The sequence below is a fragment of the Cariama cristata genome, unplaced genomic scaffold (assembly GCF_000690535.1).
Source record: "Cariama cristata isolate BGI_N322 unplaced genomic scaffold, ASM69053v1 scaffold5861, whole genome shotgun sequence".
NCBI classification, from domain to species: Eukaryota; Metazoa; Chordata; class Aves; order Cariamiformes; family Cariamidae; genus Cariama; species Cariama cristata.
In genome coordinates this window covers 1-17270 of record NW_009599693.1, presented here as the reverse complement: position 1 = coordinate 17270, position 17270 = coordinate 1, and the positions used below count along the sequence as shown (strand labels likewise).

The 17270-nt window shown below is 38.5% G+C and overlaps 1 protein-coding gene across 1 annotated transcript; it reads right to left on the bottom strand.

The window, feature by feature from the left end:
- On the bottom strand, positions 1–17115 carry GOLGA1 (golgin A1). The gene is made up of 22 exons (XM_009709766.1): positions 16805–17115; positions 15148–15238; positions 13645–13719; positions 13061–13158; positions 12492–12524; positions 11622–11750; positions 11136–11305; positions 10626–10737; positions 10407–10502; positions 10064–10189; positions 8810–8905; positions 8230–8325; positions 7814–7966; positions 7489–7584; positions 6658–6747; positions 5339–5441; positions 4293–4450; positions 3646–3807; positions 3065–3124; positions 2045–2215; positions 961–1047; positions 1–81 (listed from the first exon to the last, which is right to left on the bottom strand). Exons 1-22 carry the CDS (start codon positions 16937–16939, stop codon positions 1–3), a joined length of 2418 nt encoding a protein of 805 aa, XP_009708068.1. The 5' UTR covers positions 16940–17115.
- Between the last annotated feature and the right edge of the window lie 155 nt (positions 17116–17270).

Sequence of the window (17270 nt, the reverse complement as noted above, 5' to 3'; positions counted from 1 at the left end):
TTAAGGCCACAGCGTCCTTGGGCTCGAGATAGATGGCCGGATACTGCCTTTAGGAGATGGCTTTGATCCAAACCATGACATCTAGGACAGGAAAGCACAATACACATTATGCTAGGTTCACACTTTTAAGCAGCTGAAGATTTGAAAAAGAAAGAATATCATACATAGACATCTCCCCATGATTTGATGGAAATAAATATTAATAAAACAGAACACTGCAGACTTCAGACTGAAGAAGTGAAGATAATTTCACACAATCAAATCTGGAAGAAATGGCATCCATTTTCCACAAGTGAGGATGACTGAAGATTACACTTACATATATTCCTTCAAAATAATTACAAATTACAAATCTACAGTCATTTAAACACAGTACCTTCAGTCAATCTGGTATTAAACTGTTCCTTGAACAAGATGGCAAGGAAATCTCCCTCCGTTGCAATCATACGTAGACTGAACATGTCCAGCTTACTGAGTGGGCAGAGATGAATGCAGGATACAGAAGGAACTGAGGCAGCACTCATTTATGAACATTCACTAATAACCACATAGCCAGGGACGTGCAGGACATCTCATTTTATGCAATGGCAAGGAGAAACAGATCTAGGTGTCTAAGCCCAACGTCAAAACAACAAACCAAGAATTCAGCTTCCTGCTTTTAAACATTTGTCTGTACTCCAGCAAGGAGCTTCTAGCTTCCCTCCATGGACTGAGTTCACTGGGCAAAACCATGCTATTACTCCTCCTCTGAAGCACTGGAAAGTTGCCATTTCCTTCACTGAAATGGACAATTTCCAATGTATATGTATGTGATTAGCTAATATTTTAATAATAAATTACATTTATTATTGTAGCTAACATTTGGAAAAGATACTTTTTATGATCTCCCAAGCATCTAAGAGTTTTCATTCTGTCTGCTGGGAGTCCCATTACAGACTACACGTGGAACAGAACCCTTACCTTGTACTCCAAAGTTTCTTTAAGCATATTTTCTTCTTCTTGTGAAAAATTCAGAAGCACAGATACAGCTTTAATTAGATGGAATGCCTGAAAGAAACCACAGTATTTTGTTGCATATGATGCTCTCAGGCTCTACATTCTGCACTATGGTGCAGCACAGTTTTTCTGCAGGTTTGGTCACAGACTTTTTAGTCAGAACTGTGAAGAGCAGACCAGCAGCCTTCTGTTATCCCCAGTTCCAATAGACTAGGATGGCCTGTATCTTATTTCTTCTGTTTGTGTTTCCTGGCTTTCTGTTCTTTAACACTGGTTTGCGTATTTTGGGGAAAGAAGACAAATGGGGAGCCTAGTTAGTTAGAACAGAGAAGAAGCTTGGCTCCTCTGGCATCCTAGGGTTTTTTTTTAAGCTTTGAAAAGTTGATCAAACCAGCATGTAGACAGGAAAGAATCATGCCATTTTAAATATACACTTAAGTATATTAAGTCTATAGTACTAATATTCTAAATGGGGCACACAATGCAGAGTTAGTAAAGGGAGTCAAGCACTCGGAATACCATGGAGTTGCACAATTATTTCTTGATTTTACCCACTGATTTGCAATTAAGCAAAGTATATTGTTGGCATGACTTTTTTACCTTTAACTTTTTTGACACAATGTGGAGCATGTGAAGGAACTCCAAATGCACAAGGAATTACCTCTTCCAAATCAACAGTGAATGGTTTATGTCTTTTTCTTTGTTTTTTTCTTCTGCTGTCTGTCTTGAATGTACAACAACTCTACTCTAACTACATACTCCATACACTATTTAGAGTAGTGCAGAGGGAATGTCTTGAAGCTTCAGACCTTTAACTTCCAGACATAACTACCTCTTAAAAATTCACATTTCCCTTTCATGTAATTCATAATAATCTGTACTTCCAAATGTATCACTGTTAGCTATTTTACTTCATTGTGCTGAATCAGTCAACAACTTTCTAAGTGTAGAAGTACAGAATTGGCATAGAAGTGTCCTCAGCAGGTAATAGGTGGCAGTTTCTAGAGAAAGACAGACTTAGAAAAAGAAAGTAAGTGTACACCTTTACCTCAGATTCCCGGCAGGACATGAATTTCAGTACAACATGTTTAAGGTATTCAAAGTTTATCTCCCTCGAGTCATTTAAATCAGAGTTGTTTGTGACAGTTACGGAAGCATTAGGCACTTCAGAATTTGCTTTTTCACGTACTTCAGGTACCTCACTGTCAGGCTTTATCTTCTAAAAAAAAAAAAAAAAAGAGAGAGAGAGAAGGAGAATTACATTGTAGACTCTGTCAGCTGGACACTGGGAGAGGATCTGAGTCCCAGATACCTAACACAGAGGGCTTGTATCCACAAGGCAGGTACAACCCTGGGCAACAATAGGACAAGCTTCTCATCCTTCACGGGATCACAGCAGAGAAGTGTCTTCACCACTCCCTAGACTCCAGGACAGAAGCTAGTTGCTGTTAGCATTACATGTACACTAACCAGCATGGAACTGGCTCCATGGCAGAAACTATCACCTGATAATTTTCTTTTATCACTAACCTGCTCTGTGCCTTTCAAATGTGGGCTTTCTCCAAAACAATTTTCAAGCTCAGAACAAAAATAACAATTTTAAAACCTCTGTTAATTTCTTCTTTTTTTTTTTTAAATGGAAGAATTTTTTCTCGGAGAGGAAAACTATTGTAAGAGGGATTAAAGGGGAGCTTTTCCTGGGGCAGGCATCGCTCCCATGGTAAAACTTAGCTGAATGGCAGCTAAGTAGCAATCAAACCTCTGTTGTTCACTCTACAGAAATGTATCAAATGCCCAAGATTACCAAACACAGGTCTTCTGTAGCTAAAATTCTCCATTACAAGAGCTGAGCGGTGACAGCTACCTGTCACAACATCCATTCAATGAACGATCCAGAATAACGTACTTCCTTAATTTAAGGGTTCACCAGTCTGCCGGCAAACACAAGGAAACTGCAGACATCCCTAATAAAAAAATTATGCTCTAGCTAGCAGTCAAGCTTTTGGAATTAATACAAGTAACTGTCAGTAAGTGCCAGCTGAAGAGACTGAAAAAACATAACCCTTACCAACTCTTTCTGGAGGGTTTTCTTGAGTTCTGTCATTCTTTGCTGTAGCTGCTTTATCATCTATAAGCACAGCAAAGGATAGTGTTAATACAGTATGCATTGCCAGGACACATTTTGACCCAGAGATATCTGGAAAAACCCATGACAAGCAAGTGTAATGAATAAAACAATCATTAAACAATGCTGACAGCTCTAAAGAAGCAACCTGAATGTCTTGCCTTTCTAGCTGCACACATTAGCAGGCATGTGACAGGACACTTCGGCTTTCATGTGACAGCACAGTGGAAGTGAACTGAATTCACACAAAAGGGTTCTGCAGGAAAGCTGTAAATGGTATCATTTGGTGCACCTTTCCTCCAAAATAGATAAGCATTCCTACAATTCTGGCTGCAGTTTTTATCCACTGTTGCTAGATCCTTGTACAATCCAGAAGAAAAAAAAAAAGTTACTCACAGAATACTGGATTCAAATTAGATCTGCCATTTTCGTAAGGCTGTCCTTCTAAGGCTGCAGCATGGGCAGCATCAATTAATTGGCTTCCTAATTAAAAGGGGAAAGACTTAACAGCTGTTTCAGTTCACCTTGTTTTTCTCAGCAATTTGCTGTTCGAGCTCTCTGTTAACCTTCTGAAGTTGAATGACATCTGCAACTGCTACCTCTCCATTCTGTTCCGTCACACAGTTTTCTGGAGAATGAAAATGCTTGTTGTTCAAGGCTCTCGTCGATTCCTCTAATTCCAACACCTACAAAAATGACAAAGGGTGAACTGGGGAGATATCATGACATTTGCAGCCCACAAACACTCCCCAGGGAGAAAGCTAGGCTGCTTCTTGGTGGTTGTTTTTGTGGGGTTGTGGTTGCTTTTTTAAACCAGAAAGCATTAGTGGCAATCTAGTTGGCTACATCTCTCACTGGCCTGCTTATTACTCTTGGGTCTCTGTCTCACTGGTTTCATAATGATTCTCTCAAGACATTTTAAAAGTCAAATAAAAAAAGGGGTTGTCTTTCATAAACCAGTCACAGATCTGACAGGAAATAGCTTTCTGTAGGAAGAGAGGGAACAACCAGTAATGGTGGTCTACACTGCTGGTGTTTCAGGTCACGAGCAAGTTGTTAGAGTAAACAGCTACAACCATGTATCACCAGGCAGGAGAGAACCGAGGGTCTCTTGCACACCTGCTTATTTTCCTGACAAGTCTGAACAGATCAGATTTGCAACTACACTCACATTTTTCTCATGATCTCTGGCCAACAGGCACTCCTGTATCTGCAACTTCAGTTCATTGATTTCCTTTCTTGCCACTTCTTCCTTCTCCACCGCTTGGCTATTACTTGCTTCTATGTCAGTCTGCAACTGATGCACTTGCAGCAAGACAGCTTCATGATCTGAGAAAGGAGAGACCTACTTAGTATCAGCCTGCCTAATCAAATGGGAGTTTCTAATTACTTTTCTTAAATGAAACAAGTTACAGTGACAGTAAATCCTGGCCTTTTTGCGTTGCTCTGTCATAAAGACAGAAAGACGATGGAATTTAAGCCACCCAAGCTCACATGCATGTTTTTGCAAAGGAGCAGCCTGTCTGAAAGTCAGGGTGATTTTAATACTTAACAACATAATTAGCAACTAGACCTGCTCTAAAGGACCCCCATCAAAAGTCTGTGTGACTTGTGCTGTGACTGCACAGGAACACTCTGGGCTGAGCTGCGAGCACAAATGGCTAGCTGGCACAAACGGCTACCAACATGGCTAGCCAGTGGAATGGTGCAACAAGAAGCTACAGTTTTGCTCCCTTTCTAAATAATGGCAACATACAAGAGAAACACGGTGGGGTTAGGAACTGCATGAAGATGATTGCACTTCATTTTTTAGTATGATCGTGGAATATCAGTTTGTACCTGTTCTTTAAGAATGTAAATAATCTTGCAAGCAAGTGCAGTTTTTAAAGTGGTGCAATGAAATAGCAGTTTTTGATCTGTACCATTTATTTCATGTTTTGTGCAAAACAATAATTTACAAAAAGTACAGCAAGATTTGTTATTTTATGGTGTATAAACATAAGACCTGATTTTAAAAAGTGGGTTTGTTTTTAAGGACACAGTAGAGAGACTGTCCAATTGTTACTGAAGGATACAAGGTTCTGAAAATTTTAATAGAATAGGGGATAATAAACATGGAAGAGAAATCTAGAATTATTAGTCTATCAGGCAAACCCAGAACCAGAGACTGCACTTAGATAAAGCTGTCTGAGATACAGTAGACTTGTTTGGTCTAACCTTGACTGAGTTGGTTTAGCTCTTCCTTCTGCTTTAGAAGCACATCACATTTTTCATCAATCAGCTGGTCTTTTTCCTTTATTAAGGAAGCCAGATGTGAAACCTTCAAAGCAGGCAAACAGACAAACAGAAATCATTAAAGATATAAAACTGGAAGAGGGCATTTCAATATACCTCAGAGGTTCAGAATAATATTTATTTTTTTTTGCAGGAAGGACTGAAGAAGAATTCTTGTATCAGTGACAAAGGCAGTGGCTGGTATCTACAACTGGTAGGGGCTGCCTGAGCTCTGTGCTAGGCAATACAACACCTTGAAAAAGTGGTTTGTGCAGCAATAGTGTTACAGATAATACAATGTGATGTCTGTGATTGATCCAGAGACTCACAGAAGGCATCACCTCTACAGTGCTGACCTCATTAAAAAGCACTAAAGCCAATGTGCTGTAAGAGCTAAACCACACTTGGCTTCTGAAAAAACTGTGCCACAAAGATTACAGATTGCCTCAAAACCAGCACGTGGCAGCTGTAAATCAGCCATGGAGCAAAACCAGAGATCGTCTTACACCCCTTTTACATACAGCTGGACCAAGCAGGCACAGCTCTACAGCAGTCCCAGAAGAATAAATAAACCAAAAGATGGGACTAAATTCAGTCAAACTTGCTCAGTTGGCAGTTCCTAGCTTAAGCAAACACAAGCTCACATTATTCACCATGACCACTTTCATTACAAGAAGAGCAAAACACGACTACCTAGAATTTACATTTGGTTACTGGATACAATCTCCTCCCTACAAGGAAATTCAGAACTTTAAAACTGCTGTGCCTCAGAGGGACAAAAATGTGATATAAGCACCGAAAGTAACAACAATAGGATGAATAGGTTTCTTTAAAGCAAACTGCCAACTAGTCAACAGCTCAGGATGGCTGGCCCACTGGGATTACATACCATCTTACAGATTTCAAATACATTCTGAGCAAATGTATTCGCTTGCTACTACCTGGTCTTCCCATCAGTTGTTCATATTCAACTGCCAAACCCTGCTATAACTCTTAAGCCTACAAACTTATGAGTATCTTTAACTTTGCAGCCGGCAGCATTTGACATTCTTCCAATGGAGTAACTCACAGAAGCTGCTTACATTCTTGTGCAGTCATTTACATAGACACCTGTAAGTTTCAAGTTTACTGAGGCAACCACTGCTGTCTTGCATGCTGAGGATATGATTCTGATTAATGTTCCTGATTAAGTCCAAATCTCACCTGGTCTGTGAAAGGTGGGGAGCACCCAAATTTATTTTAGACCATGGGTATTAACCAACCTGCTGTTGTAATTCCTCTCTCTGTTTTCGTGTTTCTTCCAATGCTTTGGCAATTTCAAGGCTGACAGTCTCTCTGCTGCTCAACTCATTCTGCAAACCAAAAGTAATTGAGAGGTTACTCAAGACAAATAAAATCAAGTCAGATTTGGGTTTAAAGATGAGAGACTATTAGCAACTAGAATTTATGGGTGTTCTGACACACCATGACTTACACTTCCAAATGAGAGTTACTGTTTTGTTTTACTGCACTGCTGCTATCTGCACATGTAAAAGCAATACAGAACTGATGTAAGAGGTCCAACATATCCAATGCTTAAAAGATCTTTTAGCTTGAAGTCTTTATTACAAAGAAGTAGCTCCTTCCTACAACTGATCTTTATTCCAATTGCGCATCCAAGAGTAGCTACAGAAAAAACTTTCAACAATTTAAAGTTACAGTCAAAAGACTAAGTATAACCTGTAAATACCTGATCAACTTAAGTTTTTAACTTTTATTCTGAATGCTATGAGTGGAATTTGATGTTGAACTATTTTGTATTCATTACTGCTAACAGGATTTAAAAGCTCTTCATGCCTGACAATACGGGAATGCGTTATTTCTGCCTGATTTAGGCAGACCCAAGCATTCTGTTTCAGAAGAGGATCAGCCATTTGTAACGCTCCTCAAATGCATTTCTACTGAGTACCAAAGATGATTTACAGCTGTAAGTACATGCAACCTGAATGTAATGTGACTCCAAGGACTGAGAATATAATACACTTCGCCGTTAACTGTTCCTCAAACTCAGCTCTGTATTTAACCAACATCTCACTAACCAATTAAGCCCTTACCTTTAGCCTATTCAATTCAGACTCTTGTTTTTTTAAAGAGCTCTCATACTCTTCTTTGCTTCCATTAAGATTTTCATTCTCCTTCTCCAACTGGTTCTGTAAAATAAAGATTGCTTAAACACTAACTACAATTATTCTAATGCTTTGTTTAAACAATTAAACACATAAAATGCTTTGTTCATATTTATCTTCTCAAAGTATGAGATCTTCTATTATAATGCTAGCAGCGCTGAATAAGAACATTCAGACAACATGCAAGGTCTACAAGGTGTGTTAAAATAATTTTGTTAAGTCACATGGCCCACTGAACAGTTTCCATACTTACGATCTTTTGCTGAGTAGCTGTTTTATCAAATTCCCAAGCTGTTTCAAGAGCAGCAATTTGAGACTCTAGCTCAGTAACTTTCTGATCATACTGATGTTTCTCACTTAAAATCTGTTGCTGTAGTTTACTTCTTTCATCCTCTAGATCAGTTTGCTTAAGAGAAATAAAAAACACTACGTTAATAAAATGTTATTCTGAAGCTCTGATAAGAAAGCGGACACCATTCCACAAGACACATATTCAAACTGAAGCAACACTATTCCTTTGGCAGCACTGTCATGTACTCATATACAGATACCAGTTTAGGAGACAAACAGCAAGAAAACACTTGAGTAATGAAAGAAATCCAGAGAAGTGAGTGTCTCTCGAGATGCTGATCTGCCACTGGTCAGTGAAACATCAAGCAGGATACTCACCAACTTCTGGATCTTCAGATCCTGCTCAGCAGCTTCTTCTTTGCTCTTTTTCAATGCCCCTGTCGCAATCTGTAGTTTTTGTTCCAGTTCTTTATTCTAAAATATAACCATACATTAAATTCCTTATCCATTGGCACCTACTTTATTAGAAAAAAAAATGTACAGAATGTGAGATGACCCCATAGGGGAAGGTAAACATTTAAACCACAAAACCATGTAGTTCAGAGAGACTGCCTACTTGACACATACTGCTTTTAAAAATCACCACTACCCCCCAGCAATGCTTGCACTGCAGTTATTTGTTTCTTAGGATAGGGAAGATATGCGTGAAATCTCTAACTTCATAACCTCTAGGCCCTTCACCACTGAAGGTGGGGAGATGACCAGAGACATTGATCAATTAGACTGTCCTTTCAAGACTAAATGTGAGATACAGTCTCACCTTTGGCTGAGAGCACAAGTGCAGTGAGAGGAGGAGGTATAGGGCACAAAAAGGCTGGAAACAGTGGGAATTTGTAGTGAAACAAAAAACAAAACAAAACCAAAAAAAACCCAAACAAACTAAAAAAAAACCACTTACCTGTGCTTCTAACTGGTTCATAGTCTCAGTGTGACACATTCTGTCTGTTAGTACCTGCTGCCTGGTTTCATCCAGTTTCTGCTCTAGAGTAGTTTTCTGAAGATTATATTGATACGAAGAACAGGAAGGAGAACGGACAAAGAGATAAGGGGTTTTTTAATTAAGATTTTTATTTCATTAATAAGGTCAAACTAAAACGGAATAGTTATTTTGATGTGCAATACAGCTTTGCTCTTGGGAACAAGCAAGTTTGATGCTACCGCATAGGGCCTCCATAGATTATGTTGCCTTGGGGATAACAGCACTCACATTAAGAATGAGAAATTCACTGGCATCCTGTCATGATCCAGATGTAAACTCTAATCAGCAGCTAGGTCATAATTTTCTAACACAGGCCAAGTTTAAGGGATTAAAAAAATTTTTTTTTCAAAGCTTAACTTCTCTTGCATCACAGTAAATACACAAACAAAGAAGGCAAAACATTTGCTAGCTATGGTAGTTACTTTCCAAAATGCTTTACTACCCCTACATGAACTTTAAACTGGCTCAAGTCACTAAGCCAAATTCTTTTATCATGACAACATGAAGTTGATGGGTCTTGTAGGCAAGCCTAACCAAGGAAGAGCATACCTTCCCCTGCCTCCCCAAGACTCAGCTGGAGAAACATTGCTCCACGCTGATTCTGAACAGGAGCATCAACGCTTGAGAAAGAGATTGAGAAGTAATGAGAGAAAGGGCATTAACCAAAACGAAGTTCTTTCTCTTTTCAGCTCTCAACACTTCTGAGGCTCAAGCTTTCAATATACAACGTTCTGTTTGTACAGCTATGTGCAAAAACAGTTCCCCTTCCTGTCCCAATGCTTTGCAAGTCATGATAACAGAAGACAAAGAACAAGGAAAACTGTTCACTGTTCCCTGTAAGGATTAACCAATAAAACTCTCAAGTTGTTCTGCCTCCTGCGGGGATGTTAAAAAGCCGCTCTTTTGCTTCTAATCAGTCAGATGCATTGCCTAAACAGACAATGCAGAAAGACCAATAAAGACATCTGTGCAATATCTACATGAACAAGCTCAACGTAGTCACCCACACAATTCTGTCCAGCATAGATAGCGTGCCAATATACACTGAAGGGCCAAATGGGCTTCCATTACATCATTATACATTCCTTCCATGTGTGAGAAGCAATGTATGACCAAAAAAAAATAAAAAATTTTAAGACTGCAGTTTTAAGCAGTCTATAACTGTGTAATTACCTCTTTGAGTAGCTCCTGCATATGTTCATCCCCTGAAAGATTTCTTTCTAGCTTTTTTTCCAAGGAAGACACTTTTTCCTGCAGCTGTTCAGTAAGTTTATTTCTCTCAGCAAATTCAGAAGTCATCTGTGAGAACAAGAAATCACCGAATCTTTCTTGTCGTGAAGGTTTCAGCTAATCCACTGTGGTTTGACTTTAAAAAATACCATTAGAAAAAGCCCTATCTGAAAAAATAATATGATCCTAAACCACTTTCTAGACACCAAATTTCAAACTCACAGTGCATTACCCAAATGTACACCTTTACACCAGCCACCAGCAGATGCATTTGAAAACACTTCACCTTTTGCTTGTGTTGTTCATATTCCACCTTCAGAGATTCATGCTCCACCTGTAACTTTTCCAGTCTCTTCTCATAACCAGAACCAGCATCTCGAGCCTAAAAATTTTGAGAAATGACTTGCTTTGAAACTTCAACTTCCAAAACCACATAACTGGTATCTAATCTAACTTCTGCAGACAAGGAGCTCTTTGAATCAAATCTCACTTAACTCAAACTTACATTTTGCAAGTCTACAGAAAGCTGCTGAATGACAGTTTGTAGCTCCTGTTCTCTTAACTCCAGAGCAGCGATCTTATTTTCTGCATTTGTCTCAGCTGTCAATAGTTCATCTCTTCACAGAAAGAGAATAAAAAAAAGTGACATACCGTTCCAGAAAAATAATCTTTAGCAGATAATTCTGCTGCTATGAAAATGGACTAAGCAACAAGATTTTCTTGTCCTAAAACCAGCCACTGCTTGATTACACATTTTCCAAAAAAAGTGACAGTTAAGCATTCAAACTATGAAAAAAAGAAATAATAACAAGCTTACAAAATCCCAAACAAGAACTACTTTAATTAGCTTGATAAGAAATATAACTTGGCATTTACATCCACAATGGCATACCAGAAGCAATTATTCAGTCAGCTCACTACATATATAAACTCTTCCAAAAAGACAGAATTGGGCATGGAGTCTAAGTATAGGGGAAATGCATACACTGCTCCTCATGAAACACCACACACGTACCTCTGTGCCTCCAGCTCCAAGAACTGCTGCTGCAAATCTTGAAGATCTTTCCTTAGGCCTGATGACTCCTTGCTTGCATCTTGAAGCACCTCTCTAGTGTGGCTTAGCTCTCGAGTGCACGTCTCTAGTTCCTGCTCTGTTTTGCTCAGAGATTCTTCCTTTTTCAAAAGCTGAATATTAGAACGTTATCTTTGACAATAGAGATGACCTGGTAATACTGATAAAGTCTTCTCATTGAAATTTGTCTTTTTTATTAAGTCATGAGATGAATTAAACGAGACATTAAATAACTCCCTGAAAATTCACTGTTGAAATAAACTATGTAGTATTGTATGCATGTACCTACCATTAGGATTTTGACACTGATCAAGATTGTATACAAGTATAAAAGCTAAAAAAAAAAAAAATTAATGCAGAGCTACCACTAACTTGGTATTCTAACAGAAACTTTAGGAAAGAAAAAAGAAAAGTTTAAAATAATCTTACCATGTGTTTAACTTTGGCTATTTCCTGCTGTTGAAAGCCCTCCAGTTCATCAATTTCATCTCTTTTTTGAAAAAGGTTCAAACTCTGCTCCCTCATTTCTTGTAACTGTGTTTCAAGCATTTTTTTTTCCTGATAAACCAACAAAACCAAAATGAATCCAAGAATATCTGTATGCTTATTTCAGGTCAACAGGAGTTTAGCTAAACTCTCTGGGAGAGGAATCTTGTCTTGCAGCCATGAGGTTCTCTGATGGTGCTACATATAGAGTTAGAAACTCTTCCACGTTCATGTTGCAGTAGGCAACGTGGAGCATATTACCAAACTTCAAAAATCTCAAAAAAAATACCCATATTCATTACAATGCAGCCAATGATCACCTAACTGAACTGTTAAAAATGGACAGCAAATAGTAGCATGTTTAATCTCTTCATAATCAGAGATATTTTAAAATAGACTAAGCTAAACAGCTGGAACAACTACAAGACTGAAATCCTGTATTAAAAAAAACCCTGCCACATAGTTTCATTTATTGTATGAAATAGATGAACTACTGCAAGACCTCAAAGTCACCACCTCCTCCTGCATCCCAGCTGCCTCCTCTGTAATAAATGAAACTATTGTTCCACCTTACAGAAGTACCTCTTTATCACCACAACCCATTGTTCCTTAGTTTCCCACTGAAAAGTAATTCCAGAAATATCTCCTGAAACATTGGGGCTAGTAACGAAAGCAAACGCTTGGCCTCTCCCACTGAACAAAGATCCAATAATAAAAAGGGCTGAACAGAGTTGAGCTGTAGAAGTGTGCAGGCTGGTGTTTACAAATACACACACAAAACCCCCAAAACCAAAACCCCCAAAGGTTAATTACCTTTTCAACTTGACCCAGTTTTTCCATCCACTCCTGAACAAGAAAGGAAGGAGATAAAAAAATCAAAATCAATTTGTAGACTTTCAAGGACAGCAATTATGGTAAAAAAAAAAAATAAAATTGTATTGTTAACAGAGATGCTAAGTTGTGGTAACGATTAAAAAAATAACCAGCAAAAGAAAAGTAACACCTAGTGTTTTAATATATAAAAGCTCAGGAATCATTTACGCTACCTGAATACATAAGCTTTATGCAAGTAAAATAAAATAAAAGCGACAACAGGTCTACTGCAATTGAATCTTACCAAACACAAGTGCAAGCTTAACCCTTCATTACAAATCGTTGTGGGCTCTTTTTAAAAACAGTAAGGACAATCAGAACAACGACAAGTCCTATACCATTTCTGGCATTTGAACTTAATGCTCCCTTCTTTCTTCAACACTGGCACACTAAGCATACACAATGCCGAACAACTGTTCTAATTAATGATGACACCTGCTTAAAACATCAAGGTCATCCACTCAGATCTCCACAGACAGTCAAAAGCTGAATTGTTCAAGCTCTGTTACCTGGTCCTTTTTTTCTAAAGCCAGAGCCATTCCTTCAGCCATCTTGGCTCGACTGGCCTGGTGAGCTTCATTCTGCTCCTGAAACTTCCTCATGGAGGCTATGAACAGAGAATCACCAGCTATATTAAAAACTCATGTTTTAAAATTGCTTCTCAATTTTCTGTAAGTTATAAATAACTTTAAAGAGCTGCTTCTGCAAGTAATTAGCCCCATCTTGACTCTCTAGCACTAACTCTGTGCCACTTATTACCTCACACTGCTTGCACGTTGGACAGATGCCAGAAATAAGAGAAGATAGAAATACCGTTCCTCACTGGATTATAACAAAAAGGTCTCTCCTGCATGTTAGCCCCAAATTTGGCAAAAGGAATATAATAACAACTTTGTTCAACAGCCAGCCCACTCACTACTGCTGCTTTTTACGCTGTAAACAATGCAAGAACTTGTTCTTTAATTCTTTGCAACACAGAGGTGCAGAGTTTGAAAGGAAATGATTAAAATATCTGTACATCAAACCCATTTCCTTCCAACCATATTGATTTTCAACTTTTAAAAAAAAAAAAAGGAAAAAGAAAAGTACGTACAATCCTGATGCTTTTCTAATGCATTTTCAAGCTTCTCTTTTATCTTCTGCAAGTTTCGGATCTGATCAGCATAATCTTGTGTGAGGAGGGAGAAGCACAAACGAGGAATGAACAGACATTGGGGAAGGAAATTTTTAGGAGGAAAAAAAAAAAAGAAAAAAAGGAAAAAGGATGAGTGGAAAATGACGATGATTTTCTCAATCAGAAAATCATGCCTGCTGAGGAAAACTTGGGTGACCGTTAACAATGAACACAAGCAAATTGTTCTGTACTGTCCATAGGGTAAGTGGTTGGTATAAACAGATGACCTGTCCTAGGTGTGCTAGTCACACAAAAAAAGGGCAGTACCAGAGAATGAAGAACTATCCCCACTTTTTACTCCATTCAAGAACAGTGATCTATTTAACTCTGTAAGGAAAGGTCTGTCTCATTGGAGGATGCAAGGATGGGGCAATTCACAAACGCTTGCATCCTTGTTCCATACTGCACTGCTCATTGTGCAAGTCACACAGCATCTCTGAGGCTGAGCCCTGACTGGCGTTCCCACTCGGCCAATGATCTCGCACTCTTACCACTACCATGCCTACCGAGCAGAACTGACAAGGAAGGCAGATATAAAAAAAAATTGTAACAAAATATACACACACACCCCTTGGAAAAGTTTATGTACAACGGAAAGGAGAATTTATTTACTGACTGGGCTGTTTGCATGAGTGTCTCAATACTTAGAGCCTCCCTCTCTCGTACTAAGCCCCAACCAGCACTTTCAAGTTTATCTTATGCAAATACATGAACACTCCGCCCTTTCAAATTGCAATGTGAAATCATTTTTGAATCCTGTATTTTCTTGAACTGAACAAGAGCCTGATAAGCCTTCAGAAGAAATTAAAATAATCCTGAGCTGGCTATAACCTTTCCTTATTTTCCAAGGCCTTCTATGAGCTTTGGGAAGCAGCAGCATAGTACAGTTTAGCCTAGTCTCTGATCCACTCCATACAACAGGGATGGAAAGCGGTGTCAGAGCAGATCCCTTACTACAGCTTTACAGAACAAGGTATTATCTTAGAAAGAAAAAAAGTTTCAAGACTGTTTTGTGTTGAATCCTTTGCTTTTTCCTCATTTCAAAGTTCACTTCTTGAAGGATGGCACTGTGTTACTGTCAACATCAGAAAGCTTAGACCCTAAGAGAAACAAACCATTATATACTCAGAATAAGTAAAAGAAAAGTGAGGAAAGACAAGGTTTGAAGCACAGGGACAGAAAGCTATCCCAGCTGTTCAAAAGAATCATATAAATGTGTCGTGAAATCAGCAGAAAAGAGTGAGTAGTCTTTATAAAAAAGTCAGTTATACTGGATGCTACCAAGATGACAATCAAGAGGGCTGTTGCAAATCAATTTTCTCAAAAACTTAAACCCATGTATTTTTAATAAATTAAAACACTTAAGTTCAAAGGAAAATATTTGCTAAAGTAATAGGGTTTTATATATACCAAGACACATACCAGACAGCTTGATCTCCAGTTTTCTTATTTGTTCATTTCTTCTGAACAACTGGGATGAAAGATCCTCTCTAGAGCTGCTTCCATCAGAAGCCTTGGTAGAAAAACAACACTCATGTAACTTACAGAATTTAGAAAAAGTCATCCTGACATGTACTAACTCTATGATAATAAACACTATCCCACCTAAGAATAATGCTTCAGTTTTTCAAGTAAAGGGGAAAGTTGTACTAGCACAGCAGAATGTGTAAAAAATGCTGAAGAAGAAAAACAGTAAGGGCTTAAACAGTCAGCCCTGCAACGCTGGCCTGTTCCATGACATACAATGCTGTTAAAAGAAGCTATAGCTGAAAACTATTTGTTCAAACTGATCACTGAGGAGACGGCATAATAGAACTGGGGGGGGTGGGGGGGTGGGGGCGGATCAGGCTCTACAGTACAGCTTTCAGGATGGGTCAAAGCGAAAGTCTTCTGAAAAACTAAGTAAGTAGGAAAGGAACAGTAACGCTCTTCACGTGGGATAAACTCTCTTAAGCACTAATGCAGTAGTCACCATGCAACGGTCTCTCCACACAAAATCCACTGGATTCTCTATGGGCTTTTTTGCTCCATAAAAATCTGTATTATGAGCAGTTAAATGAGTATTGCCAAAACAGCTAATTCTTAGAGGTTTTCTGAAAGCCACTCAAGACTTCAGCTACTGTCATCATTTGTTACCTGTCCTCTAAACTCGCAAGACGGTACATGAAATTACAGGAGAATTTGTTGAGTGCAAAAAAATTTCAGAAAAACACAATACTAATATATTTCCATTGTAAATGTATTTAAACATTAGGAGGTAGAACTTTCTGCTTAGCAGAACTGGAATTTCAGCTGAGCTTCACAAAAAATGAGTTAAAACTCAACCGTGTAAACAACTTCTCCATTTTGCAGACAGCAAAACAGAACGATAAAGCGACTTGCTGCAATACAGCGGGTGCTGTTGGCTCCAACAGTGGTGCAACACTGTGTCTTAATCCAGATTTTCAACAATGTGATAGCCATCAAGGGGCAGAGGTGCCAGAGCATTACAGGGCTTCATTTAACCCATACACTCCTGGAATTATACTGCTTGCTTAAACAACACTTTATAACGAAAGAGAGTTTAAACCAGATATTGGAGGAACTACAATAGTTTTGAGTGCAACAAAACTGCATACATGTTCTTGGCAGTGACATAAACAATATGCTTGGGTAGGAAGAGTACCAGGAAGCCAAGAGGTAAACACAGGTCCATAACAAGATGACAGCTAACCACTATCTAGCTTGCTTTCCTACTGCTTCAGTAATTAAATTTACATATAGGTATCTTACATGTTACTACAGCTTTATTCAGTATTTTCTGTCTTGTTTAACAGTGTTCTGTACTGACATAGCTTTGTAACTCATGTTTACATGGGAATATAAGCCTCCTGATAACCACTGTGGTCAACATAAATACTGAAGAGAAAATATTTGTAAGTTTATTCAAGTTAATGAGTCACTTATGCATTAAGACATACACCTACCAAGGCACCATGATACATATTCAACTCATACACTAGAATTAAAATGGTTGTATATAAAGCCATAGTAGAAATGCTGGAAGAAAAACCAAAATTCAAACCAAGCTGTAACTTACAAAGTCATCTCCAGAGTCCGCTCCCACGGATGTAATTGACTCCTTACTGACAGACCTGGGTATCCTGGCAGCTGCTCCTGGTCTGGGAGCAATAGCTGCCTCTTCTGCTATCTTCTTCTTCAATTTTGCAAACATTTTACTGCTCTATAGCACTGAAATATCCAGGTACTTTGAAAAGCCACTACCTCCGATATGTTTAATATACTGACACTCTGTTTAAAGTTTCCAGGTGCCAAGATTTAATTTTGTGCCTCATCCACCGTTTTATTACATTTCTGGTTCCATTAAAGCCTTCGCAGCCTAACAGTACCTGCAAATTAAAGAGATATGGTTTCCACACTAAAAATTTCTACCCATATTAAACATTTGAAGATAACCAAATGCCTTTTAATAGCACGCCTGTTACAAGACGCTACAAAAAAAGTCACCCCGAGTAGAGTCTTTTGGAAAAAAAACCCAAACAAAC